This window comes from Penicillium argentinense (genome assembly GCF_028826775.1).
Source record: "Penicillium argentinense strain IBT 30761 chromosome Unknown utg000009l_segment0_segment0, whole genome shotgun sequence".
Lineage (NCBI taxonomy): Eukaryota > Fungi > Ascomycota > Eurotiomycetes > Eurotiales > Aspergillaceae > Penicillium > Penicillium argentinense.
The window spans coordinates 3,157,254-3,184,585 of record NW_026622668.1 but is presented as its reverse complement, the minus strand read 5'-3'; the positions used below and the strand labels follow the sequence as shown (position 1 = coordinate 3,184,585).

General features: G+C 52.4%; 10 protein-coding genes across 10 annotated transcripts; 6 read left to right on the top strand and 4 right to left on the bottom strand.

The window, feature by feature from the left end:
• Window positions 1-23: 23 nt before the first annotated feature.
• On the top strand, window positions 24-868 carry N7532_008777 (sugar phosphate isomerase/epimerase family protein; the record flags this gene model as incomplete). The annotated part of the gene is made up of 2 exons (XM_056621269.1): window positions 24-146; window positions 215-868. The coding sequence occupies 2 exons, from the start codon at window positions 24-26 to the stop codon at window positions 866-868; spliced, it is 777 nt and encodes a 258-aa protein (XP_056472075.1).
• Window positions 869-1,098: 230 nt separating this feature from the next.
• On the bottom strand, window positions 1,099-2,871 carry prnC (delta-1-pyrroline-5-carboxylate dehydrogenase prnC; the record flags this gene model as incomplete). Its single annotated transcript, XM_056621268.1, has 2 exons — window positions 1,099-2,697; window positions 2,758-2,871. The coding sequence occupies 2 exons, from the start codon at window positions 2,869-2,871 to the stop codon at window positions 1,099-1,101; spliced, it is 1,713 nt and encodes a 570-aa protein (XP_056472074.1).
• A 2,027-nt stretch (window positions 2,872-4,898) lies between these two features.
• N7532_008775 (proline dehydrogenase family protein) lies at window positions 4,899-6,384 on the top strand (the record flags this gene model as incomplete). Its single annotated transcript, XM_056621267.1, has 2 exons — window positions 4,899-5,464; window positions 5,526-6,384. The coding sequence occupies 2 exons, from the start codon at window positions 4,899-4,901 to the stop codon at window positions 6,382-6,384; spliced, it is 1,425 nt and encodes a 474-aa protein (XP_056472073.1).
• Window positions 6,385-6,905: 521 nt separating this feature from the next.
• On the top strand, window positions 6,906-7,955 carry N7532_008774 (putative proline utilization protein PrnX; the record flags this gene model as incomplete). The annotated part of the gene is made up of 1 exon (XM_056621266.1): window positions 6,906-7,955. One exon carries the CDS (start codon window positions 6,906-6,908, stop codon window positions 7,953-7,955), a length of 1,050 nt encoding a protein of 349 aa, XP_056472072.1.
• A 740-nt stretch (window positions 7,956-8,695) lies between these two features.
• Window positions 8,696-11,557, top strand: N7532_008773 (Zn(II)2Cys6 transcription factor; the record flags this gene model as incomplete). The annotated part of the gene is made up of 7 exons (XM_056621265.1): window positions 8,696-8,778; window positions 8,854-8,985; window positions 9,059-9,324; window positions 9,383-9,468; window positions 9,521-10,146; window positions 10,197-10,367; window positions 10,426-11,557. The coding sequence occupies 7 exons, from the start codon at window positions 8,696-8,698 to the stop codon at window positions 11,555-11,557; spliced, it is 2,496 nt and encodes an 831-aa protein (XP_056472071.1).
• A 300-nt stretch (window positions 11,558-11,857) lies between these two features.
• On the bottom strand, window positions 11,858-13,302 carry N7532_008772 (BUD22 family protein; the record flags this gene model as incomplete). Its single annotated transcript, XM_056621264.1, has 2 exons — window positions 11,858-12,958; window positions 13,054-13,302. The coding sequence occupies 2 exons, from the start codon at window positions 13,300-13,302 to the stop codon at window positions 11,858-11,860; spliced, it is 1,350 nt and encodes a 449-aa protein (XP_056472070.1).
• Window positions 13,303-13,819: 517 nt separating this feature from the next.
• N7532_008771 (complex I 30 kDa subunit family protein) lies at window positions 13,820-14,817 on the bottom strand (the record flags this gene model as incomplete). The annotated part of the gene is made up of 3 exons (XM_056621263.1): window positions 13,820-13,870; window positions 13,930-14,579; window positions 14,646-14,817. The coding sequence occupies 3 exons, from the start codon at window positions 14,815-14,817 to the stop codon at window positions 13,820-13,822; spliced, it is 873 nt and encodes a 290-aa protein (XP_056472069.1).
• Window positions 14,818-15,175: 358 nt separating this feature from the next.
• Window positions 15,176-20,776, top strand: N7532_008770 (CCR4-NOT core ubiquitin-protein ligase subunit MOT2; the record flags this gene model as incomplete). The annotated part of the gene is made up of 5 exons (XM_056621262.1): window positions 15,176-15,228; window positions 15,285-15,351; window positions 15,442-15,557; window positions 15,632-17,760; window positions 18,630-20,776. The coding sequence occupies 5 exons, from the start codon at window positions 15,176-15,178 to the stop codon at window positions 20,774-20,776; spliced, it is 4,512 nt and encodes a 1,503-aa protein (XP_056472068.1).
• Window positions 20,777-21,835: 1,059 nt separating this feature from the next.
• On the top strand, window positions 21,836-22,679 carry N7532_008769 (spherulation-specific family 4 protein; the record flags this gene model as incomplete). The annotated part of the gene is made up of 2 exons (XM_056621261.1): window positions 21,836-22,028; window positions 22,093-22,679. 2 exons carry the CDS (start codon window positions 21,836-21,838, stop codon window positions 22,677-22,679), a joined length of 780 nt encoding a protein of 259 aa, XP_056472067.1.
• Window positions 22,680-25,254: 2,575 nt separating this feature from the next.
• N7532_008768 (thiamine pyrophosphate-dependent dehydrogenase E1 component subunit alpha) lies at window positions 25,255-26,855 on the bottom strand (the record flags this gene model as incomplete). Its single annotated transcript, XM_056621260.1, has 5 exons — window positions 25,255-26,025; window positions 26,085-26,294; window positions 26,349-26,410; window positions 26,470-26,657; window positions 26,728-26,855. The coding sequence occupies 5 exons, from the start codon at window positions 26,853-26,855 to the stop codon at window positions 25,255-25,257; spliced, it is 1,359 nt and encodes a 452-aa protein (XP_056472066.1).
• Window positions 26,856-27,332: the final 477 nt, after the last annotated feature.

Below are 27,332 nucleotides of genomic sequence, written 5' to 3'. Positions count from 1 at the left end.
ATGCCAATTCGCTCACTATCATGATGTTGCAGCCCTTTGCTAATTTTGAGGGTTGGCCGAAGGGTTCGGCTGAGAGGGAGGAGGCGTTTTCGAGGGCGAAGGGGTGGATTGAGGTTATGAGGACTGTTGGGACGGATTTGTTGCAGGTATTATCCACCCTCAAGCTGTCACGATATGCAACGTTTGTAATGAAGTGTCTAACAATGCTGTTCAGGTTGGAGCAACCGATACACCATCCCACAAAATCTCCACCAGCCGATCAGACATCGTCTCCGACCTCCGCGAACTAGCCAGCATGCTAGAAGCAGAGAACTTCCGCATGGCCTTCGAAAACTGGTGCTGGTCCACCCACGCCCTAGGCTGGAAAAGCGCCTGGGAAATCGTGCGAGACGTCGACCGACCAAACGTCGGCCTCTGCCTCGACACATTCCAAACGGCCGGAAGTGAATACGGCGATCCAACTGTCGAATCCGGGCTAATCGAAAGCGTCTCCCCGGAAAAGCTACGCGAAAACTTCGACGCAAGTATGGATGAACTTGCGTCCACGGTCCCCCCGGACAAGATCTATGTACTCCAGATCTCGGATGCGTATAAGGTTTCCCCGCCTTTGGAGGATAAAGTTGTTAGATATTTGAGGCCGCGGGGAAGGTGGAGTCATGATTATCGGCCTATGCCGTATGATGGGGGGTATTTACCTATTGAGGATGTTGCGAAGGCGGTGCTGAAGACGGGTTTCCGGGGTTGGTTTTCTATGGAGATTTTTGATGGGGGTCCGGATGGGAAGGGGAGGACGTATGAGATGGGTGCTTTTGCTAGGCAGGCGATGGCTAATATGCAGAAGCTTTTGAAAAATTGTGCAAATTCTTAGATATCTGAATGGATAATGGATTACCGAGGATTTACTATTCCGTTTACGTGAGAGACTAGCAGTGAAGAGTGCAAATTTTTAATTCTGTAGATATACAAATCTTTCGACAGGAAAGCCCAAACAAAGTCAAGGGTTGACTTCGGTATATAAAAACGCCAGGAGTAATGCAAGTCGACGCCGTGATATCATGAGGCATGCAGTGTTAACCAAAGCAGAAGAGACTGTCTGCTTTAGTTGGCGTTGCTGGGATACTCAACGGTGTACGTGGGAACAAACTCCTCCTTCACCGAGCGCAGGCTGACGAAACGAGAGAGCAGGTTGGCACTTCCGGCCTTGTCGTTGGTACCGCTAGCACGGGCACCACCGAACGGCTGCTGGCCAACAACGGCACCAGTGCTCTTGCAGTTGATGTAGAAGTTGCCGGCAGCGTTACGGAGGGCATCATCAGCAACCTGGATGGCCTCACGGTCCTGGGCGAAGATGGAACCGGTCAGACCGTAGGTGCCGGTGCTATCGATCTTGTCGCAGATCTTGACAAAGTCGGCCTCGGTGGCATCGTTGTAGGAGTGGATGACGATGATGGGGCCGAACAGCTCGCGGGAGAGGAGAGGGTGATCGGGGTTGGAGGTGCGGTAGACAGTGGGCTGGATGTACCATCCCTTGGAAGAATCGTAAGTGCCACCAGCAACCAGCTCCAGCTCGGGATCGTTCTTAGCCTCGTCAATGACACCAGCCAGCTTGTTGAAGGAAGCCTCGTGGACGACGGGACCGCAGAAGTTGGTGAACTCTGAAGGCTCGCCGATCTTCAGCTTCTTGACCTCAGCGGCGACACCCTCGACGAACTTGTCGGCAATGGAGGAAGCGACGTAGGCGCGGGAGGTGGCGCTGCACTTCTGTCCCTGGAACTCAAAGGCACCACGGACGGTCTGGACCACGGCGTTACGCACATCGGCGGACTTATGAATCAGGTGGAAGTTCTTGCCACCGGTCTCGCCCACGATGCGTGGGTAGCTGCGGTACTTGCCATCCGCCACACCCTGGGAGATCTTGCCATACAGCATGCGGAAGACATCAGTGCTGCCAGTGAAGTGGAGGGCGGCGAATTCCTTGTGGTTGAGAACGGTGCTGGTGACCTCCTCAGCCTCACCAGGGACGAATTGGATGACATCCTTGGGCAGACCGGCCTCAAGAAGGATCTGGTGAACGAGCCAGTTGGAGGCAATGGCAGAGGGCGAAGGCTTCCACAAGACAACGTTACCCATTAGAGCGGGAGCACCAGCCAGGTTACCACCGATGGCGGTGAAGTTGAAGGGGCTGATGGCGTAGACGAAGCCCTCGAGAGGACGGTACTCGAGACGGTTCCACACGCCAGGGGCATGGTGGACAGGCTGCTGGGCGTAGAGCTCCTCGGCATACTTGACACCGAAGCGGAAGAAATCGCACAGCTCAGCGGCCGAGTCAATCTCCGCCTGCCAGGCGTTCTTGCCTTGGCCGTGCATAGTCAGAGCCATGATATCGTAGCGGTACTTGGAGGCGATCAGGTCAGCGGCCTTGAGGAAGATGCTGGCACGCTCCGCGAAGGGGGTCGCAGCCCAAGACTTGCGGGCATTGAGGGCGGAGTCAATGGCAGCTTGGACATCGGCCTTGGAGGCATTGGAGTAGGTCGCGAGCGGCGCGTGGGTGGCCGGGTTGCTCTGGGTGAAAGTCTGGGAGCTGCTGATCTCCTTACCAGCCACGACCAGAGGCACGTTCAGCGGAGCGTTCTGCTTGTATGAAGCAAGAGCGTCCTCGAGGCCCTTGCGATCCGCAGTACCGGGGATGTAGTGTTTCTATTACAAGCGAGTTAGCTATAGCTGCATCGCATCATTGCGAAAATTCCAGAGACTCACGTTAGGCTCGTTGTTAATCTGCGGCACCTTGAAGGTCGCGTAGGTACCCAGGGTACGCGACTGGATGCGGCATGCCCGCGACAAGGGCACTCTGGCGCGCAAGATGGACTGCATGGTGAAGAACTTCGAAACTAGAGAGACAAAGATCAAAGCTAACTTCCAGCAAGTCGAAAGTTGGAGATGTGTTCAAGAAAAGTCTTGAGGAGTGCTGAGGGGAAAAAGTAGAACGCGGGGAAGACATGATGAAATGACCGGCTACCGCCGGTGCAGCTGTGCAGCGCAGCCAATTGCCCCAGCATTCCAGCATTACCCTGCACTTGGAGGCGGTCGCAAATCAGCAGCGGCCGGCAAACCTCCCGGGTGGGGCTACCGGCCCGGCGGGCGCACTGGTTGGCCGTCAGGAATGGTGGGGCCTCAAAGCCTCATCCATTGTTGGAGAAGCAATTCGAGGTACAGCATTGAGAAGATGCAACTCTACGTCGGTGATTTAAACAATTTCAAGTTGACTTGGGTCGCAAGCAATCAGATCAAGTACTTCATAGACATCCCAAGTCCGACTCCATTGTAGATATTGGACATCTACTATGCACGTCTCAGCGCTGAGTGTACTTGAGCTCAATCATGGAAATATATATTGGCTGTTTTCTAGTCAACACCTGCAGAGCGATACTCAGTTCTTCTAGCAACACTGGAGACCATGCACAGGGGAAAGGGTTTATCCAGAAAGCCAACAACAGGACATGGGACGATGCAACGGCCCAAGTACGTCGATTCGTACAGTCGCGGCATCTTGCATCGCCATCGTCACATAGATTTGATAAACCCTGTATAGAATGACGCGCTAAGCGGGGAGTTCGCATCTGCCAAGAGATAAATGGCCTCCGTATTTCGCACCAGGGTATTCTGGTGCTCCAGGCTTAAGAGTTGTCATGTCTATTCAATTGGATCTAAATTGCAGGCGGATATGGCAGCTTGCATAGACCCCTTACCAGTTGTTTGGGCAGGAATAGAGGCGAGTGTATTACTAAGATCTATAACCATTGCAAATAGGAGCAATCATGGCAAATGGTCGGTTAGTCCCGTGCAGGTCTACTGCAAGCCTCAAGGTGTAGGAGTTGCCAAGCTTGGCGGGTCGGATGGACATGATTGGCGCAGAAGATGCGCTTTGACAGTTTCTTAATTCAGGGGAGCCAAGCCCAAAAGGATTCACGCGGACGCTGGAGTCAGGTACAATGATATGGAGATGTCTAAGATGTCAGAAGTCGAGTAATTTGATCACGTAAGTACAGCCCAGCTGGCGAGATTCCCAGATTCCTCAAACTAGCCACAAGACCGCCGGTAGCCGGTCGCACGCGACCTCATCACCTGACCGGCTGGGTCTGCGCAGGGCGGCTGTGGTGCCTGAGGCTCGCAATCACCGGCCCGGTTGGCGTTGAACCTGGTCCGTGCAGGGGCGCACTTGACAGACTAAGCCAAAGAGAGGGGGTTGTCAACCGGGCCGTGGTTATCGGCTCTCAGCCTGAGGTATCTGCGAGCGCTCGCGAACGAGGATTTTCCCAAGGAATCGCATGCCGGCAGGCGCGTGATACGGCCGGAAGCGACAGCATTGGTGCTTTCAGCAGTCGGATGGCTGCCCCGAGCGTATTTAGCGACGCGATTCGAAGGATTCTAAGTATGTTAGGGGCAGGACGTGCCGATGAAGATCGGGTTGTGGGGTATATAGTCCGGAATGGTACAGGATGTCCTGCAGCCAGTCTTTAATTCTATGAATAATAATATTGGGGTCCTCGACCGACCCGGTGACCCGTTGCAAAAGACGTGCCCCATAACAGCACACAACCCAAGAAATTTCCAGTCTTGTCGCGTCTCCAATCTAGGGGTTGCCGGCAGCGAGTCGCGCTCACCGTACCGGTCTCAGGCGCTTGCCACCGGGCCTTGACAGGTTCCCCATGAACCCTACATAGTATTAAGGCCCTGAAAAAGGCTACCCTAATCAAATCTTCCCTTTCTTTATCTGCTACCAACCAGAGCTCTTTATCTGTGTCTTCAAGACCTTCCTTTGCTCTTTCCCTCGTTACCCCTCTACCTACTCAAGAGTCTCAACCTACCACCACCACCACCACCACCACCACACAAAACAAATGAAGACTGCACGCGCGGTGCGGGCGGGCACCACCCGTGCCAACGCTCGCCTCGTCAGCAACACTAGCAACACTCGATCCTCCGTCGCTACTAGCAACGTCTTGCAGCATTTCTCGCAATCCCCTCCCCCACCACGCAAATCGCTCGCAGCTCCCCTCGCCAAGCTACCCTTCTCCTCGGTCCTGCGCTCTTTGCTGGTGCTTTCTGTCTCTTCTTCTCCTATCCTCCTCAGGCCTTGCATTTATACCCTGTCGCACCTGGCACACCCCCGCTCGGCGTTCTGGGATGTCTCGAAGAACCCGATTTTGAACTTCCTGGTCAAGCACACCATCTACAAGCAGTTCAACGCGGGTGAGAACAAGCTCGAGGTCCAGGAGTCTATTCGCAACATCAAGGCTCTCGGATGCCGCGGTGTTCTTCTTGGCTATGCTCGCGAGGTTCTCGTTGGAGAGAACCAGGATGCCGCGCTCGATGAGAAGGCCGCTCAGGCCGAGATCAAGATGTGGCTCGACGGTACCCTGCAGACCGTTGATATGGCCCAGCAGGGCGACTTTGTTGCTCTGAAGTAAGTTCCCCCAAATATGCAGCCCAGGATATCCATCATGTTGCTAACAAAACTGCTCCAGGTTCACTGGTATGGGTACTGAGGCTCTCCGTCTCCTCCAGAAGGAGGCCGCTCCCACCGAATATATGGATGCTTCTATTCGGAAGGTCTGCGACTTGGCTGTTTCCCGCGGCGTTCGTCTCCTCGTCGATGCTGAGGAGCAAGCTGTCCAGCCCGGCATTGAGGCCTGGATCATGAAGTACCAGAAGTACTGCAACTCGCAAACCCCCGGCCGTGCCATCTTCTACGGCACCTACCAAGGGTACCTCCGCTCGACTCCCGCTACTCTCGCCCGCCACCTGGAAATTGCCCGCCGTGAGGGATACACTCTCGGTGTCAAGCTTGTTCGCGGCGCCTACCTGAAGACTGAACCCCGCCACCTGATCTGGGCCGAGAAAGAAGAGACCGACAAGTGCTACGACGAAGTCGTCGAGGCTCTCCTGACCCGCAAATACAACTCCATGCTCCAAGCCCCTACCAAGGATATCCCTGCCGAGCTGCCCTCCGTGGATGTCATCATTGCCACCCACAACCGGGAATCTGTTCGCAAGGCCCACGCTCTCCGCATGCAGCAGGCTGTCCGCGGCGAGAACTATGACGTCGACCTCAGCTACGCTCAGCTCCAGGGTATGGCCGACGAGGTCAGCTGCGAGCTTCTGCAGGGATTCGAGAACGCCGAGGCCAGCGTCGGTGCCTCTCCTGTTGCTGCTCCCAACGTCTTCAAGCTTTTGACCTGGGGCTCCGTTCAGGAATGCATGGGTTTCCTGCTCCGCCGTGCTATCGAGAACACCGAGGCTGTTGGCCGTACCAAGGACTCTCAGGTCGCCATGTTCGCTGAACTCAAGCGCCGCTGCCGGAACGTCTTCGGCGGCAGCAACTAAACTCGTACACTTGCTTCCAAATGATTTTTTTTTCCGCCGTTTGCTTTCTCCCGTTGACCTGTTTGGATCCATTTGGGAGCTTTCTTTGCATTGCGCATACCCCCCAAGACTGGGACGCATCTATAGAGGGCGTTTACATTTTATGAGTCACGTTTGCTATTCATACCGAGAAATTCAATCAAAAGATTAGAACACAATGTCCGCTCAGATAAGCAAATTGTAGCCAATCGGCTTTGAATCTACTAGTAGCAATAGCCGGAACTCATTGCCCTCCCCAAGGGTTCCGTGGGGATGGCCGGAGCGCCCTGCCGGTTTGGCGCCCCCGCGTGGTGGAGCTGCCCCTCGCCAGTGTAACTGCCGTCGGCTGGGTCTACCGACCCTCCCTTCTCACTTGCTGTCAACAACAGATCCGTACTATTTTATACGTATTCCAGTTTCTGACACAGCAAAACAAAACCCAACGATTCAATTCTAGGCGCCTGAATCATCCCAATTCAAAGACTACAGCCCAGCCAACCAACATGCACGTCCTCTCCGAGCCCGATGTGTCGCGAGTGTTCCGCAGCTTGACACAATCCCAATGTCATGACTTCGTCAACGAACTAGGCAAAGCCCTCGTATCCATCTCCGCCGAGTCCAAACCATCAGTACCAGCCACAGACAAGCTGATCCACCAACCGCTGCGAACAGTCTTCGCCACAAAAGCAGACAACACATGCATCTTCATGCCCGTCTCCAACACTGAGACAACAGGCATCAAATGCGTGACCGTTGCGCCGGGCGGGATCCAGGGGGTCATTAACCTCTTCTCACCAGACGGGCGACTCCAAGGCCTTCTCGCGGCCGCCGAGATTACCGCATTCCGCACCGCGCTCGCATCCATGACTCTATTCGTGCGCAGCGCTGCCATCAAGAAGGAGAATATTCTCATCTTTGGATCGGGTCGTCAGGCGGAGTGGCATGCTCGTCTCGCTTTGCTTTTGTATCCAGAGCAAATTCGTCGTATTACCTTCGTGAATCGTGGACGGACTCGATTGGAGCAGATGAAAGATGTCTTCTCTGATCTTTGCAAGAATTATCCCCACTTGACTATCACACCCATTGCGAAGGAAGACACTGAGGGTTATGAAGAGGTTCTGCTCCACGAACTGCAGGTTTGCGATGTCATTTTCTCGTGCACGCCTTCTCTCCAGCCGAATTTCTCTTATTCCGCTTTACGATCTGCCCCGAAGCAGCGATTTATTTCGTTGATTGGCTCTTATAAGCCACCCATGCATGAGATTGATACAGAGACACTTCTTTCCGGCGGGGGCAAGATCTACGTTGATTCCAAGACAGCTTGTTTGGAGGAATCTGGGGAGCTGATTACAGCGCAAGTTAAAGAGGACCAGTTGACTGAGATGGGCGATCTGTTGGCTTCTCTTGGTCCGAATGATCCTATTGGAGTTCCAGCTGGTGCTAATGTGATTTATAAGTGTGTGGGAATGGGATTGATGGATTTGGTGGTTGGGAAGAAGGTCCTTGACCTTGGAGCGAGCCAAGGGTTGGGAACCCATGTCGATGGATTCTAGAACTGGAATAGACTGTGTAGCGGATATCGCAAAGCTATAATGGGTTAGGTCGTTTTTCATCTCCTGCAGCTGCAAGGTTGGGGCTCAAGCTTCTGATTATCAGCGTTTTCTCCAGTTTGCTCTCATACTGCAGAGTTCAGATGAATCAAACTCTAGATGAATAAATCTCAAATTGCGATGAAAGGCTATCAGCATGGGATCGCCTTATGAAAATTGACTGACCAATTATGACAACTTGGGGCGAGAAATCGGCTTATCTGGGTAGTTTGGTCTCCGATTTGAACGCCTTAATGCCTTAGTGCACCGGCTACTATGCCGGGGCAGGGACAACCATGCATATGAATTCAACTGCCTTCGGGGTCAATTTTTATGTCGTTTTAGATATTAGAAACAGAATATATCGCCGCAGAAATAACTGCCAGCTGGATTTCCCCTTAACAATTTTCTCGGGAATTTTGAGTAAAAGAAAGTTCGGCTCACATCCGGTCGCGACGGGTTTGGGGCAAGAGTCTGCCAGGATGCGGGGCCGCCAGCCGGGGCTCCTTTGCGCTTTATCGACCCGATAACTGCGGTCTCTCCTCTCCAACTTTCTTCCACCTCAGAGCACCTCAAATCCAACCCTCACTACCGTCCCAGCGATCCCCTTGGCCCCTTGAACCCGCGGGCACCGTCTCCGCGCCCTTTCCGCCACCTCCGCAGACGATGCCCGTTCGACCTCGCCCACGTTGACACCGCCCGTCATGGACGACCCGACCTCGACTCCCTCCCAGCAGCAGAAACGCCCTCGCGTGGCCGAGGAAAATCGCAAGCGAGCAGTCCGAGCGTGCGCAGATTCCCCACAAATGCGGAGTTGAAGCCTAAAGAACGCTAGTCCGCTAACTTGACTGGTCTCGTGCAGATGTGACGGTTGTCGCAGAGTGAAAGAGAAGTGCGAAGGTGGTGTACCGTGTCGCCGGTGTCTTCGCTATCGCCGACAGTGTAATTTCACTCATATCGATCCGACGGAAAAGACTCGCTCAACGTCTGTCTCGTAAGTTCTGGCGCTGTGAAGCCTGCGTCCCTTTCCCGGATTTTGGAGTGTCGGTTCTAATTTGCGGTCATAGATTATTGGATCGGGCAGCTTCGCTGAGTCGACATGAGATCGCAGAGGCGGAACGCGTGCGCTGCATGGAGCGTCTTCTTTCCTATTATGTACCCAATCTTACATTCGATATCCAGTCGTTGCGCCAGGCGGCCGACGATCTGAAGACCAAACACCGCGATTCGGAGTCCGATGCGGTTTCCACCAAGGTGGACGCCAATGAGCTGGAAGACTTGGCCATTGACGAAGAAGATTTTACTATCAAGGCTCTTCCAGACAACACAACCCGTGAGTTGTGGCCGCTAAAGATCAGACCGGAGCGCGGACTAACGAGACCTGATAACAGAATATTCCGGAGAGTTCTCATATCTGAACTTCTCGGAGAAGATCCGAAAGAAAATCGATGAGTGGATGAAGACAGCTGCTCCGGATGTGAGCGATGACCTCCTTGCCGCAATCATGCATTTACTAATGAATATTGTAGGCCAGCACCGAAGTCGAGCCATTCGAAGAGCGATGGCGAGCCACACAACTTCAGTCCGGGTCACCTTTAGTATCGGCATCGATTACATGCCTTCCTCCACGATATGTAGCCGACTTTCTCGTTCAGATCTTCTTCAAGTACGCGCAGACAAACAACTTCTATGTGGAAGAAGATTGGCTATGTGAAAAACTAAATTTCTGCTATACGAACCCATCCGAGCTATCTTCCGATGATGCAGGCGCAGTCTGTGCCATTCTGATGGTACTCGCCGTTGGCACTCAATTTGCGCATATGGAATCGGCAACACCAGTGAATATTCCCACAGATGCTGCGCAGGACCATCATTTCTCAGAGGATGAGGTCGGTCTGACTTTCTATCAATTTGCATCGAAGCTCTTGCCAGACATTATTGCTACTGCATCTGTACGAAGTGTGCAGGCCTGTTTATTGATTGGAACATATCTTCTTCCTCTAGATACATCAGGACTGTGTTATACCTACTTCGGTCTGGCTCTCAAGCTTGCTATCCAGAATGGCATGCACCGGAGGTATCATGGCGAGGGACTGTCAGCGCGAATGATTGAGGTCCGAAACCGTGTCTTCTGGACATCATACACTATTGAAAAGTAAGTCTACTATGACCATGTCTTTGGGATTGGTACTAACAAGACTACAGACGTATCAGTATTCTTCACGGCAGACCGGCGTCACTTGCTGATGCCGATGTTGATGCTCCATTCCCTATCGATTTTCCTGGTCTGATGCCGGCCTCGCAACCTTCCAATCATACAAATATGATAGCCTTGATAACGCTAACTTTGAAACTGGGTCAAGTCTCCAACGAGATGTAAGTTCACAGCGACTATCTACTCGAGACCTTTCGAGTTGTGTTAACAGTGTTGCAGTACCTCTCTGCGGACATGCCCGAAAGGTCAGCAGCAGGATTGTCTCGAAAGGTTATTGAACATTCGCAAACACCTTCTTGAGTGGTGGTCGACTTTGCCAGAAGAGTCGAGTTGCCGTGATCTCAACCCTGGAGGAGTCTTGTTCCGATCCAACGTCCACCTCAAACTCGACTATTGTCTTACCCGGATTTTCATCGGCCGTCCATTTCTCTTCAGCAACATCAAGGCCCTATCTCAAACACCTCTTGCCTTCAAGGGTCCATCTGGAATATCGAAGAACCGCGCAACTCTTGTTACAGACTGCGTTGAAGCTGCTCTCGAAATTATTGACCTGTGTCGTCTTCTTCGCGATGAGACCGGGCTTGCCCGTGCCTCTTTCACTGAATTCAGCTCTTGTCGTGCGGCACTCCTTGTTATCTTAGCACAGGGATTAACAAAGCGCACCGAGCGTCTGGGTGCGGCTCTTGAGCAAGGCATTTCTCTAATCAAGATCATGTCAATGGGCGTTGGGTCTGCTCGCTCAGCCGTCAGCGTCATCGAAGCCCTTGAACGAGCCATTCGCCGACTCGAAATGTGGAGCGAGTCCCAACAGACCCAGAGTAACGGAAACAGCATGGAATCCGCATACGACCGGTTCAAGAACTGGGAGATGCTCTGGAAGACCGGACCTGTTTCACCATCCACCATGGCATGGAAACAACAAGAAGCTCTCGCCAACGATTCCGCTATACAGCAAGGTGTGAACCCACACTCAACTCCCGGGCCATCTGCTGCTGGTGCCGTTGGCTCGGCCATGTCCATCACATCACCCAGTATCCCTCTACCTCCTGGAGCGAGCGGCTCTGACTCCGGCATTGGTGGGCCCGAGCAGGATATACTGGAAGGCGACATACCCAGTGGAGGTCTGCCTGGCTCCGACAACTTTTCGCTCTCGCACCAGTCCCTTTCTCACATGCCTCATTTCGGCTTCGATCATTTCGTCTCCAATTTCCCGCAAGAACTGGGCGAATTCACTGCTATTCCATGCTTTGAGCCAGACAATCAAGGGAACCCCTCTGGTCTTGTGAATCCCGAGCTTAAGACTCCTTCGGGGAGTGCCGACTCGCATTGGCTGCAGTTCATGAATGAGTGACAGGGGTGACGTGGTGTGTCGTTTTTATTTAGCCAGCGAATTTCTACTTTCTATTTCGAGCCTGTCTTGCTTTTGTTCCGTTGATACACCATAATGCGGGTCGTTCTTATTGGCAGGCCCTTCTTTTCGGTCTGCGGTAGTATAGTTACGTATATTTAGGGCGTTCTCCTTCCAAGGCAGAAACTACTGGTTTGTTACTTTTGCTTCTTCAACATGGAATGTGTGTCAATTCATTGTGGATAAAAAATATGCATGAATTTTCCGCTGAAACAACAGTCGAGGTATTGAACAATGACATCGTTAATCGAAGACAACCTTCTTTCCCTGGAAGGCGGCCGTAGTCTGCTCCTTTTGCTTCCGCTTCGCCTCCCATGAAGGATGCAAAGGACCCTCATCCTTCGGCGGGCCAGGAGGCTTGCCGCCTTGGCCACCTCCATGTCCAGAGTGATGTCCACCACGGTCTTCAGATCGTCCACCGAATCCGCCTCGTCCACCACGGCCTCCGCGGCCACCGCCCGTTGCTCCACGCTTCATGTCCCATCCACTATCACGATTCCGCTTCTGCTCCTTTTGCTCCTTCTTGATGTGGTTTGCGCCGGCGCCGTACTTCTTTTCCCAAAGAGCGCGACGAGCCTGTTGACCCATGCGGTTCTTGCGCTTCGGTGGGCCTGCCGCCTCGTCATCACTTGCTTCTTCCGAGCCAGACCAGTAGCCGCCCATCATTAGAGATGGCAGGAAAGTTGTATCCTTGACCGGGCCAGGAGCAACTTTGTTTGCCTTGACCTTCTTGGGTGGTGGTGACTCCTCGGCTGAGAAGTCGGGAGAGGGCGAGCGAGAAACAGAATCGGAAATATCGTCACGTCCAAGGCCCTCACTCTTCTCATCGTCTCCAGAATCGGACTCTTCTTCGTCACCAGAACCTGGGGCCAGTCGTGAATCGAACTGAGCCAACTCATCGCTATCGAATACTTCGCCTTCGGGTCCATTGACATCTTCCTCAAACTCCGAGTCCTGCTCGGCATGCTTCGAGGCCATCTTCTCGGCCCTTTTCTGCGGCACTTGATATTCAGACTCGGATTCAGATTCCTCGACCCGAGACGCCTTCTCCTTCTTAGGCGCTTCCTTCTTGGCATTGTCCTTCTTCGCAGCGTTCCCAGCAGGCGCGTTGTCCACTCCCAACAATTTCCGAATATCGGCCAGCAACCCAGGCATCACATTCTGCACCGGATTCGACTTGAACAATCGCGCAAGGATATTTGCCTCGGCAGTGCTCTTGGGTCCCTCGGTGGAGACATTCTTAGCCTCTTGAAATTCCTGAAATGTCGGCAACTCCGCAATCCGCTTGGTCTTGAACAGTTGTTTGTAGAGGTATCGCTCGGCGGTAATGTGGTAGTCAAGCCCCTAGAAAGGAGGAAACGAGTTAGCACGGACAGATATCCAGACTACATATTCTCTTCTAAATCGAGCAAACTGCGCGACATTTGCAGAATCCATACCTTCAACGCCTCAATCTCTTCTCCCAGCTTGATCAGTGCCAGTCTGTTGTTGTCGCTTCTTGCGGTCTTCTCTCGGCGGCTGAGTTTTTGTCGCTCGAAACCCCGCGCGGTCTTCAGGCCCTTCGAGATGATTTGTACGCCTTGCTCGAACTTGCTGGTCAGTCGGATCGCTCTCATCGACATCTTGCGCGCTTTGCCCTCGTCTAACCGCGCGGAGCCGTTCAGCTCGCCTAATTTGCGCTTCGGCATGTTGTCGGCGGTATCGATCGGATTTCTGGTGTTTCGTAGATCGTGTAAAGACACAGGGGCGAAAAGAATAGAAGTATACCCGGTATTTTTTGTTCGATCGTGGCTCGGAAAGGTTGAAGATGCGGAGCTTTTTTTTTCGCTGGCGGATCATCTGCCAAGATTCTCCGCCTCGCCAATGCGACAGCCCCCGCCCACGCGGTGATTTGGGTCTCCGTCTACCCAAGCGCAATAGCACCGGCCGCTTTGCTGTGGCCGTCACTTACCGAGTTTCATATGAATTTACAATAATCCCCAAGCACTGAATCTGATATCTACAAATGCAAATCACTCAATTCTGGTTTCCGTGACACAGAATTTCACACTAAATTTAGGCTATTGCGGCAAAGCTTACAACAGGATATATATCTTATAATTTTATAGCTCAAATAGCAAGAAAAAAATTCAAGGGCAAAAGCACCTTGAGATTAACGATATGTACATACAGACATTGCAAAGAAAATGATACGCGTACAAATCTCTATTTCTTTTCTTCAGGCTTCTCCTCGGGCTTGGGAGTAGCAATCTTGAACTGTATTGAGATAGGTTAGCAGTTGTTGCAAGACATTTAAATGGACCAGGGCCACTTACAGAATCGGGGGTTCGATTCTCGCCAGGACCAACGGGCTCCCAGGCGGTGGAACCGCTCTCGAAGTTGCGGAAAGCTTGGGTAAGCTCGAGGGGCTCAATGACAATGCGCTTCTTCTCCTCGTCGTAACGGAGCTCGGTATAACCGGTCAAGGGGAAGTCCTTGCGCAGGGGGTGTCCGTCGAAACCGTAGTCAGTCATGATACGGCGCAGATCGGGGTGGCCGGAGAAGAAGACACCGAACATGTCGTACACCTCACGCTCGTACCACAGGGCACCCTCGAATAGGCCAGTCACACTGGGGACGGGAGTAGCTTCGTCACAGTAGGTCTTGACGCGAATGCGGGAGTTGAAGCGGACACTGAGAAGGTTGTAGACGACCTCAAAACGCTGGTCACGGGTGGGGAAATCGACACCGGTGATATCGGAGATCTGGGTGAACTCGGCGGCCGTGTGGTTCTTCAGGAAGCTCATGAGGGGAATGATACCGGAGGGGGCAGTGTAAACTGTGAGCTCGTCCTTCCACACGGTGAACTGCTGGACGTATTTCGGCAGGCACGACATGATGTACTGTCCGTACTTGTGCAGACCGTCGGCCTTGTCCTGGTACTTGTCGGCAGGGTTGATGACCGGAGCACGGAGGGGACCGGAGGCTAAACAGCGAAAATCGAGTTAGTCAATTTGCAATTGTTTCAATTGATCGTAAAAATTTCACTTACGAGGCCGTTGCGCCTGGCGCATGTTCTCGGGCTCCGGCGAGCCTGGTTGTGTTGAAGCCTTCGTGGCGTACTGAAGGGAGGTGGAGGAAAAGGCGCGGTTAGCCATGGACCTCGAGGCCGAAGCCACCGAGCGGCCAGAGCCCAGGCGCATCAAGGAGCGTGCGGATGCCATTGTGGGAGAAGGGGGAGCAATGGCTGCGGCAGGAGGGGACGAAGGCACGTAATTGGGATTGTGAGGATGGAGGTTGGTCGAACCTGCCCGGAGTCACGTGGGATTCGGGCTAAACCGGATCAGGCAATGCCAGCAAAATGAATCCTTTCCTCAAAGCCGCCTTCGCCGTTCCCCATCATCCCACCCCTCTCCCTCCTCGTCGCCGTCTTTTCTCCTTCTCGTTCCTCATTTCCATTTTTCCGGACCCGGAGTAGCGTCTTCTTCTCTTTCTTCGATTTTGCACCCCCTTCCTCGATTGGGTGCCGGCGTTCAATTTCCCCGGTCGTCTACCCCCGATCCCACACTTTCCACCGCGACCATGTCCAGTCGCCAACAGATCGATTCCGTCATCGACGACGATGATGAGTTCTGGTGAGTGTCATTTTTGGATGGTCACGCGACATGAAGGCTAACTAGCTCTTCTGTAGTCCGCTCTGCATCGAAGAGTTCGACCTGTCCGACAAGAACTTCAAACCGTGTCCTTGCGGTTATCAAGTACGCCCTCCCTGGCCTGATCCATGTGCGCCGACATGGTCTGCGCGTCCCTTGCATTTCTGATCTTGCTGACATGCGACTCTCCTTTAGATTTGCCAGTTCTGCTACAACAATATCAAAACCCACAGCGAAGAGGGTCGATGCCCGAATTGCCGTCGTCCGTACGATGACAGCACGATTCAATACAAGATCCCCGACGCCGAAGAGTTCGTGAATCCCCGCCCTTCACCAAACAATATCTCCCGTTCGAGAACATGGCTGACTCGATTTGATGTTATAGATTCAAGGCAGACCTGGCATTGAAGCACCGCAAAGCAGCTGCAGCAAAGAAAAAGGAAGCCGAGAAGCGTGAAATTGAGGCCTCCAGTCGAAAGAACCTGGCAGGTGTTCGTGTGGTGCAGAAGAACTTGGTCTATGTTATTGGGTTGAACCCCACGATCCGTGATGAGAACCAGCTACTTCAGACACTTCGCGGAAGGGAGTATTTCGGCCAATATGGTGATATTGAAAAGATTGTGGTCAGCAAGGCCAAGCCTGGCGGTAACCCCCATCAAGGGATTGGTGTCTATGTCACATTTTCGCGCAAAGGTGATGCTGCGACTTGCATCAACGCCGTGGATGGATCGGCGAATGGTGACCGCGTGTTGCGCGCGCAATACGGAACGACCAAGTATTGCTCGTCCTTCCTACGCAACGAGCAATGCAACAACCGCAACTGCACGTTCTTGCACGAAACCGGCGAAGATAGTGAAAGTTACACTCGATCCGACCTCTCTTCCATGAATACGTTGTCCAGCCAGCGCCAGAACCAAGCGCCGCATGCCTCTCACCCCCGTCCCAATCAACCGATCTCCCACCAGATGCGCCGGCAGCCTAGCAAAGACGACTCAATCAGCGGACGTCAGCCCATTCCCGATGGCCCTGCTCTCCCTTCCTCCGCCAGCTGGGCAAACAAAGATGCTACCATCAGAACCAGGCGGACAAGCTTGACCGGAAGTCAGGCATCGCAAAGCCCTCGGCCGGCTAGTGTGAATGTCGCAACGGCTACCGAGGAGTACAAGCGCCCTGAAAAGCCGTCCCCCGTTGCGCAGGAAGCTCAGCGGGCATCCACATCAGAGGCACGATCTTCTGCTCACCCCCGCCCCCGTGACACGAAAACTCCCTCCGAAGTCGCATGGGAGAATGTTATCAAAGATTTCTTGTCACCCGACTTCCGATTTGTTTTCTCATCTGTCGACATCCCTGAAGACGAACTCAACTTTATCCAAAACTATCCCTCTTTTATCGATCCGTATGGTGGCGTTAAGCGCCGAGCGATGCGAGAGAAAGCCGAGCAAGAACGCATAAAACAACAACAAGAGCTTCTCCAGTCTACTGCTACGGAAGAGGATAGCCGTGAAGCTGGAAGCCTTCAGCTGGGAGGTGAGCCTGAAGATGCGAACCCCCCGCGCGGTCGACAGACCCGTGAATCCCACGGCGCGATTCAACCACCTTCTCAGCAAGGCACGGCTGACAACTCAACTGTTGGCTCCCCTGTCTCTGCTACCAGCCACCAGTTCCAAGGTTTGAATTTGGCTGGCCGAAGTTTGACCCCGCTCCAACAGCAGCAATTGATGCTTCTCAAATCTGCTGGAAATCAACAAGCCGGTTTATCTGATCCCCTGGGCTCCGCCGATCTCGATCAAGCCGCACAGGTGCGCCAGGGTCTTCTGCACAACCAAATGGCACAGATCAACGCCCTGCAGGCCCAGAACCGCCAATCCTCGCGCTTTGGCTTTAACGAGGCTGGATCCAAGAATATCAGCAATGCCCGCATGCTGAGCCAGATGCAGTCCGGGACGCCAAACCCATTGTCTGCGCCAAGCCCCCAGCACACCCTTGCTAGCGGCTTCTATGGCAGTGGTGTCCAGGGCCCACCTCCTGGCTTGAAGACCGCAGGAACTCCTCCAATCAGTGGAGGCGGTATGTTTGCGCAGGGGCATGGATTCACCGCCAATGCTAACCTGGGCGGACTTGGCGGAAACATGGGAAAGCAAGATGCAACCCCCGAACTGATGCGTGAATTGCTGCGTGGCCGAAGCAGCGCAAGCGGTGTTGGAGTACAAGGCCAGGAGGCCGCAAAGCGTGAGTTCATGTTCCCTTTTCTTCAACAGCACCAAACCCCACCTCCCCTGACTCCCGTCAACGGCCTTCTCAGCTCTTTCTATGGGTCCCAGGCAGGCGCAACACCTGAAGCGGGTGGCCCACAGAAGCAGAAGAAGAAGGGGAAGAAGCACAGACACGCTAACACTTCCTCCGGTGGAGGCGGTGTAGTAGATCTTGCGGACCCGAGCATTTTGCAGGCGAGAATGCAACAAGTTAACGGCAATGCTACTGCTGGGCAGGCGTTGTACGGGAGCCAGGGCCAAGGTGGGTATAACCCCTCGATGATGTATGGAGCCGGTGGCTTTACCCGGTGGTGAGCGGACGTCCAACACCCCCATCCCCCATTCCTTTTGCTTTTTGCATAATTTTTCTATGATTGATATTTCATTCCCTGTTGCTCCTGATCATGATTTTTCTTTTTAATGTTTTGATGGGCCTGCACCCTTGATGACATGATTGCTCTTTCATTTTTGCCTGTTTGCCTGTTTGCTTTTTTTTGTCTTTTTTGCCATAATTTGCCGGGTTTGCATTCTGCTTCAATGGAGCCGGCGGCTCTGAACACCAATACGACTGGCCGGCGTGCCTCTCGGTGTATTGTGATGGGCCTTGAAATTTTTCTTTTCCGTGCATGTCTTATTCCGGCCTTTATCACGTCCCCGGTCCATGGCGTTTTTGCATCATTTATTTGGACATACCTTTTTGCATGTCTCCTGGGTCTTTTTTTGTATTCGGCGGTTACTGTATGGGGGACTTTCGGCCATTCGGAACCCTCTTCGGGTCTCTGCACCATCTTTAAGACCGTCGGGGTTCTTCGATTAATGTACGTTAAGACCTTCCCTACCCTGCTATCATCACTCGGAACAGGGTCTTATTCGAAACCAGTTGTCTCACTGCCGTTGCCGCTGCCACCCACCTAGACCCATGCTCTATTATGTGCCTGGCTTTTTGAAGCCAGTACCCATCATGTAATTATTCGTTTGGCCGATGTGCATGCTGCATTTCTCTTTGATCAGCTGTTGCCCTCGGTTTTTGCGTTTTTTGCCCGTTCTCCCCTTGCGACGTCCGTTCACCTACCTCCTACATCATTGCTGTCCTGCCTATGGTCATACAAATTGCTAACAATTGTTTTACAGTTAATGAGGATTTCCCGCCTCTAGGGAGCTCCTTGCAAGAAAACAAATCGGTCGACACGTTTGGATTTCTCAAGTCTCAGCGTCCAAATGACTCTGCTGGTCGGGTTGGCACGCCGACTCTCCCCCCGGGACTCCCACTGCCGCAGGGCCATACTTCGTCCTCGATTTTTCAGGAGCAATTGAGTTCCCCTAAAGCATCATCGCCTGCTCCGATGCTGCCCCCGGGTCTGGAAACCGGCTTTTCACGTGCAGGTTCTCCAACGCAAAAGAACAACTCCGGATCTGAGACAACCTCACGCCGTGGATCCCTATCGACGCGCCCCAGAGACGCTTCTCAGATCTCCTTTGGCTCCCCTGTTGCCAAATCAGCTACTAGGGCTCGCAGCAACAAACTAAAGCTGTCAGATACCACTGCTGAGGAAAAGCTAGCCAAACCAAGCCCGATCACACTCAACACGTCCTTGGCCGCCCAGGACAATGTCCCCGTCAAATCCGAGCGCGCTCTTTCTGGTACTTTTGCCTCTGTTACCGGTTCAGGCTCTGCTGTTGGCTCGCGGCCCAACACCCCTCTTACATCCGCTTCCCGCGCTTCCGACTCACCCGCTCCTCGCCAACCGCGTATTCTTCGCGTGGTAGAGACCCCCAAGCCCGAAGCCCCCTCCCCTATCAGTACTACAGCATCGGTGCACCCTTCCACTGCTGGCGCCGAAAAGTCTCGGCCTCGACGACATAGTGTGTCTTCCAACAGCCGTTCGGACACTGACTTCGATGCTTCAACCACTGCCACTGCCTCTCGTGCAACTTCTCCTCACACCTCTTCCCGCATCGGCTCTGCGCCTGTTCGCTCGGTGACAAAGAGCCAGGCCAAAAAGGACCGACGCCAGAAGGCGAAGGAGGCCGAGGCTAAGAAGGCTGCCGCACCCGTTGAGGAGCCTGTTCAAGCCCCGATCCTGGGAAGAAAGCGCAAGACCAAGAAGGCGCCTGCTGCTTCTTCCGAAGTGGCAGAGCCCGCCACGAACACTCCTGTCGAAACCCCTAGTCCTGTCAAAGCGGCTGCTCCCTCGCCCAAAAAGCCTGAGCTCAAGGTTGAACCGCCCAATTTAAAGGAGAAGGAGCGAACTCCTGAGATCAAACCCACCCCCATCGAAGAGCCTCCTCGCTCGGAGAAGCCTGTCCCGGAGGAACCGTGGCGCTCCAACAATACTTTGTCCCAGCTGATCAAGGATGCCGAGGAGAGCGGACGCTCTGTCAAAGAACTTTTCGCGGAACGGACTATGACGCTTCATGAGTTGCTCGCCCAGATGCACAAAGCCTGCATCCTCGACCTGAAGAAGAGTTCGCTGTTCAATCCCGCCAATATCAGCCAGCGAACTGACATGAAGTGCAACGCTCGTGATTATGATCTTCTCAAGCAACCTATTGAGCTTACCGAAGAGCACCGCAAGACTCTGTTGCGTGGTCAGCCCATTCGCCTCGGTGATGGTGAGCTGAAGAGCCGCGTTTTGATCACTCCTCGTGGTTGTGTTCTTCGTCACCTGGAACCAGAGGAGGAAGAACGCTATCTTCTGCTGGAAAAGCGTCGCAATGGAGCTGTGGACCCCTCCGTCGTGGGCGATGACTCCAGCAACATTAACGGCGGCCTGGACGCGCTGTTCGCAACTCCTGAGAAGTACAACGTCTGCTGGGTGGATGATAACCTGGCCAACATGTCGACGTCTGCGACCAGCACTCTCGACGCATCCGAGTCCGTCATTCCCCCCAACGTTATGTCCGCCATGGAAGCCGACAGCACTCGTAGCCATGACTGGGCTGTCGCTCACTCTGCCGAGCTCCTGCAGACCACCACCGCTGCCGTCCGCAACTTCGCCGCTGCTACCGCTAAGCAAATGCTGGGCACTGCTGCCCTGCCCGGTAGCAACCCGAGCCTCGACGATGTTGCCGCTATGACCAACGAGGAGCTTCGTGAGCTCGCCGGCAAGTCGCAGAAAGATCTCGAGACTACCCGTAAGGAACTCGAATCCCACGACAAGAAATTTGCGGCTCTTCTTCGACGCAACAAGAAGGTTCAGCAGCAGGCTCTCGCCATGGCGGAGAATGCCGATGATCAAGCCAAGTCCAAGTCCGCCGAAGATCGCTCTGACGTCTAAGCTGTCTTTCAAGCCGACTGTCCATCATTTAACCATTGTGAACACAACACTGCGACCGAACTGCACCGATGGCACTGTACTTTTACTTTCACCCCCTGTAAGATAGCCAGCCAACCTGTATGAATAGCATGATCGCAAATTATCGCTGGTGCATGAAGTCTTCTCGTTTCTGTGTAGAAATACTAGTAGCTACTGTCAAATCATAACGAGGTGAGCCTCAACATCACATACCTCCCGATCCTACTCTTACAAAACTACACCCCTAACGCCTCACCGATCAATCGTTCTCAACGAAATGGGCCAAGCTCCTTCATGAACAGGGGCAGCAGATCTGAAACCGAAAATAAATTAGGGAAGGTCCGGCCTTGCATGCGGCATCACAACCGGGCGCTTGGGGGCCACCATTTCACCGGCAAAACGAGACGAGACGCAACGGTCTTTCGATGTGATCGAGACAGGTACCCAGCCCTAGGGGAGATGCATATGCGCCGCCAAGCAGTTTGACACTCGCTGCAGGCGCCACTCGGCAAATTCTACTCCAATTGTTGTGCGCGACATTTTGCACCTGCGTTTACCGGAATGAAGGGCGCTTGCGCATTCTTTGATGCTGGCCTAGAATGAGATGACTTATGAAGGAACTCCTTCGGGTTGCATGGATGTGAATTTTGAGGCTTTTCGAACCGATTCGGGGCTCCTCGGTCCCTGACGTATGGTGTTAGCAGCAGTATACTAATCTCACCCTTGCCGTGTTTGGGATAGCGGCGATCCTGACTCGTTCGTTAACACGATTTCCTGCAAACTGGATTTCCTCAAACGCGTGGCTGACAGAACTGGGAAAATGAGTTTGTGATGGCCTCGATGGGTCTCGGCGCGGACTGGCAGGGTTGAGGAGTATATAACCGGTCGACCATCGGTCCCAATAAGTTTGTTCATCAGTCCTGTGGATTGTCTCGTCGCTCCTTTTTCTTCAATTCTCTAGCAACCCAGTTCGTGCGCCCTGGTGGTGAGGTTCTATTTCATTCTTTTGCACTTACATGCCTTCATTGAACAACGATCACGATGTTTGGACCTCTTGTTCTTGCGTCATTTCTTGCTTTTGCTTCCGTGGTTTCATCTACGGGCATTTTGTTGCCTCTTTATGTGTGGCCAGAAGATGATTCTACCTGGGCCCCGGTCTATAACGCCGTTTCTTCGCACCCGGACATTCTGTTCCAGATCATTGTCAATCCCGATAGCGGCCCTGGCGATTCCGGTACGATTATGAGTCTCTGGCACAAAAACTCCAGCAGTTTATTCTAGTAGTTGACTATCTATAGCCTACCCCGACGAAAATATCATCGCGGGCGTCGCCAAGTTAAACAGCTACGACAACGTCCAAGTTCTCGGCTACATCCCAACCAACTACGCCGAGCGCGATATCTCCGAAGTCATCGACGACATCTCCATTTACAGCAAATGGTCCTCAAACAAGTCAAAGAACATCACCGTCTCCGGAATTTTCTTCGACGAAGCGCCCAACACGAACGACGCGGACAAAATCTCCTATATGCAATCCGTCTCCAAGTCAGCCAAGTCCGGCTGTCTTTCCACTGTGGTGTTCAACCCAGGCGCTACGCTCGAAGACGGCTCCGCGGATGGATACTTTGAAGCAGCGGACCTGATTGTTGAATTTGAGAACTCCTACTCTGCATGGACAACCAATATCCCGGCGAATAAGTTTTCTTCCAGCAAAAATTATTCTAAAGATGCGATTATTCTGTACAGTGCGCCTATGACGCTTGATTATGAGGCTGTTGTGCAGGAGGCGCAGAGTATGGGTCTTGGAGCTGCGTACTTGACCAACACTGACAACTACATGTCGGTTGAGACGGTGCAGAAGGTCGCTGCTTCTTTTGTCCAGTAGAGCATCATTATACACTTACCACTCATTCCGAGGTTAAATACCTGGTATTTCTAAGTTATCAGCGGTGCCTGCAATATTTTTCGGTTCCTTTCGGGTTCCAGTGGTAGAATTGATTGGTGGACCCATTTGCTAAATTGGCTGGTACACTAATTTACCAAATAAAAAGCTAAGAGGTTCTAAATACCTTGGCTGAGACAAACCGTGACCAAGGGTGTACATAACTAAACTAGTTAACTAGGTTAACTAAAAGTGGTTCTGAGAGAGGGAAAGTGATGAACGAACGTGAGAATTAGGATAGTATTGACTAGACTGCTGCTATCTAAGAGTCTAAGAGAAGGAGAGAAGAAGGAAGAAGGAAGAACGAGAGAAAGTGAGATGAATGAGACCACAGGTCACGTGATAACCATGCAAACGCTCAGGTTCAGTTGCAGCCAACCCACGAACCTGACCCCAATTCTGCGAGTTTCCAATTTCTATTTAATTTCACTTTTCTAACAAATTTTAGCACTTCGAGTCTACACCTCGCGTTCCAAGGTTTCTTTCTTTGCACTCATCCTCTTTTTCAAAAGCCTTCCCCCTTCAACAGTTTCTTAAAATGGATTTCACAGCACCACCCGGAAACTCTGGGTTCCTCTATGATGCTCTTGCTGGTAGATATCAAGGACGCTGGGGATATGTCATCTATCACACCACCTACTCCGCCCAGTCCGATACAGCATTTCAAAACGCCGTCACATATATCGAGGCTTGTATGAAAATGGGGCTTCGTAACGAATTCGCTTCAGCTACTGAATTCGGAGAACACGAAGTCGACCCTGCTATCCTTCCAACGCTCTGCGATATATTGAGTTCAATTATCATATAAGACGCAGGACAGTTCAATAGGGCATCTATTGACTCAATTCGATCACCTTTCGAAGAATGGGTCAAAGAATATGGGGCACGTGATACAGGGACCGATTATGCAATGTGTATGATTATCGACGAAGAGTCTCTGCAGACATTCTCAGATATCCGTGGAAGCCAAGAATGACCCAGAGCAATTCAATCGAGATTTAGAAAAAAAGATATGTGAATGTTGGTGAGGCCTGGCCTGACGATGACATTGTCTTTCCGGGGTGGATGAAATGTGCCCAGTTGGCACTTTGGCGTCTCTGGGATGAAATGGGCTCTGACTCAATGCTCGGGTTTTATGAAAGCGAGACGACTGATCCGATGTTCGTATATACTGGATAAAACAATCTCCCCATAATTTCTAGTGGAGATGGATCGGGGCTCTTTCGGCAGAATGATCCAAGACCAAACAAGATAGCAGGAGTATGAAGTCTGAACTGGATAGGCTAGGTTTACGTCAAATAAGGCAAACGGTGGTCTGTTGAAGATGCCCAAATACCGGTGACGTGAAAAGAAGAAAAACCTGTTTTGTTTTTCTTTTTTTGGTCAGATGTGGCGATTGAATACCCTGGGTTAAAGGCAGGAGTCTCGGTTAGACTACAGCAGAAAGCTCATTAATCACTAGTACTCTCTAGCGGCAAATATCTAACTGACTTTCCCAGTTACAGATTTCTCTAAATATCTGTATTTAGTCGATTCATATCGTAATCCATTAAACTTTTCGGCTTTTAGCGAGTCAAGCTAATCCCTCTTACCTCACATCGAGTGTTTTTACGATGAATGATCTGCATCAAGAATAGCTTCAGTTGACTCTAGAAACAAAATTATATTTACTTCGCGTACAGGGGAACTTGAACCAGAGTACCTACTAGTAGGTATGAGTCCGCATTCAGGGGAAGTTTGCTGTGTGTTAGTCCCTTGGTGAGGAACAACTTTCTTGGGCTGACTCATTGCGTGATTATTTGGTGATAGCGTCCTTGTAGGATTGTCTCATCAGTATACATTCGCTTTGGGTGATAGAGATCAGAAGGACTAGGCTGAAGCTCACTGTAGCTACATGAAAATAATAGCTCCTAACTCTAAATGGCATTTAAATTATTGGATTGGGCTACAAAACTACCAGGAATACCTAGCTTGCGTCAAATACCAAATGTACATGGCACTCCAGCTCAGCTCAGCTCAGCCTCCTGCTTATGTAGTGCGTTTCACGGTTTACTAGTTTTACGAGGTGAGCAGCCAAAGACAGAGGTGTCAGATCGAGCGGCATCTCCGGCGAAATGAGAGGGGCAGTGCGTCGGGCTGAAGACCAAAGCGCAGTTTTCGGTGGGGTCAAGGAGCAATACAGGGGGCGGCGATGAGTGCAAGATAGACAGGACGGAGAGACGGGAGAAAAGCAAAAGACGTGGGAAGGGCAAGGTCGGGTCTTTTATGTCAAGGCGGCCAAGGGGAGTTACAGAACGTCGTATTGGGGCACTAAACTATGAACGGAAAAGCTAACCGCACTCCGCAATTCACAGATCCGCCGTTTACATAAACTACAATAAAATCAGTATTACACGATTTAATCAAAGAGTTGGCAGATGCAATATTCATGACGCGGCCGGAGAGTGACCTTGCAGAGTGTATTCCTCTATATGTTCTTCATTCGTTAAAGAGGACCCATCAACGTGAGGCCTCAATTCTAATCCAAGCCCTTTGCCCCATCCTTGTACGGCCTCAGATCATACTCATCAGGATAAGTCTCCAGAATGCGCTTAAGCTCATTCATCTGCTCCCTCGCCTCCTCAGTGATATCCTCATAAACGTCCGCAAAGGCCTCCCGAAGCGGGGGCTTCTTCTCGCGCTCCGCCTCGCCAAACTCCTTTAGAACAGCCTTGCGCAGCGAATCCCGCATTTCCTTATCCTGATCCTCACTCCAGAGTCCCTTATTTTCGAGCCACTTCCGGAGTCGAATGATCGGATTATCACGACGCTTCCAGTCTTCCACCTCCACACGCGCTCGGTACGCGAAACTATCGTCGCTGGTACTGTGGTGCGAGACGCGGTAGCTCATCGCCTCGATCAGGACCGGTCGTCCGCCGTCACTAAGTGCCCGTCGACGGGCCTCTTGCATGGCTTCGTAGACGGCGAAGACGTCGTTTCCGTCGACTCGGATGGTGTCGATTCCATATCCGACACCACGGCTGGCGATTCCATCGCCGCGGTATTGTTCCAAAGTTGGTGTGGAAATAGCGTAACCATTGTTTCGACAGATGAAGACAATCGGACATGAGCGAGTTGCGGCGATGTTCAATGCGGCGTGGAAATCACCTTCGCTGGCGGCGCCTTCGCCGAAGTAGCAAGCGACTACCCGGGGCGAGCGATCGGGATTCTGTGAATCCTGTAATTTGAGGGCATAGGCTGCACCGGACGCTTGTGGGATTTGGGTGGCTAAGGGGGAGGAAATGGTGTGCTAGGTTAATTCGCGTTAGATGTTTTGTTGAATATATATGTACGTGCAAGATCACTTACCATGCGGGGATAATTCTGCCCATAGTGAACAGGCATGTTTCGACCCTTTCCGGTATCATTGACGTTGGCGAAAAGCTGACCCATGAAGTCTTTGAGAGTAAATCCGCGCTGTTGGAAAACTCCTGCCTCGCGGTACTGAGCGAACACCACGTCGTCGGGAGTCAACGCTGCGGCAGAGCCAACGGCAATACCTTCTTCACCAGCAGAGACCTGCGAGATTGTGTCAGCCTTCTTTTAATTAGAGCAGTAGGACCAATAGCGTACCATGTAAAAGCTCAGACGGCCCTGCCTCTGTGCCTCAAACATAACGACATCCATCACGCTCACTATACATGGTCAATAACATGATCCTTTCGTTTGTCTCGGATAGGAGCATTCCACACACCTGTCAGCATATTCTTGTACCATGTCAAGACCTCCTCGTCTGAAACATCTGGGTGCCCACGTGATTTATCCACCAATTCACCATCCGAGTCCATTACTCGATATGTAGGAATCGCAGGTAGATCGGAGGCTTTAAGGAAAGACATGTTGGTAGTGAACTTGCTGTCGACGGCACCGGGAAAATGAACCCTGTAGCAATCATTATTAGTTACACTCCATTCAAATTGAGAACCCAATTCATTATGAAGTGTCTTCATACCTATCCGACCCTGGCCGTTGTGAAATAGAGCTTCCCCATCGTCGTGCGTACGGAGTAGGGCATGTAGCGACGCGTCTGGGCACGCCCACCGTCCGCCATGGCAGTCGAATAATAATTCTAGACGCCATTCTGTGAGAATTGTGTAGCTGTGAGGAAAAGGAAATCAAAGACATCCCACCTAGAAGATGAAGGTCTCCGCGTCCGGGGCAAATGCGGAGGGCTCGGTTGCCGTCGGCGGCTGGCGTCACCGGCCCCGCTTATAACCGCAAGTCCCGTGATGGCCGTCGTCCCGTGATGCACGCTAATCTGACCGCCCGGCATCGCGGGTATAAGTATCCTGGTTCCCCCCCCCGACCTTGCTCGTTTTTTCTTTCTTCTTCATACTTACCTTGTTTGGGTGGCCGCGATCACGAAGGCGGTCCACCACAGTTGGGTCCCTGCATTGCACAGCGCGGAGGACCTGTCTGTCCAAGGGCCTTCTGGGTCCTTGGGAGGCATATTCTTTGGCACCTTCCACTCTGTGGATTCTCTTTTCATCATGCCTTGAGTCATCGACTCGAGTATGGAGAAGAGTAATATAGTTGAGCGCGTTAATACGTGAACTA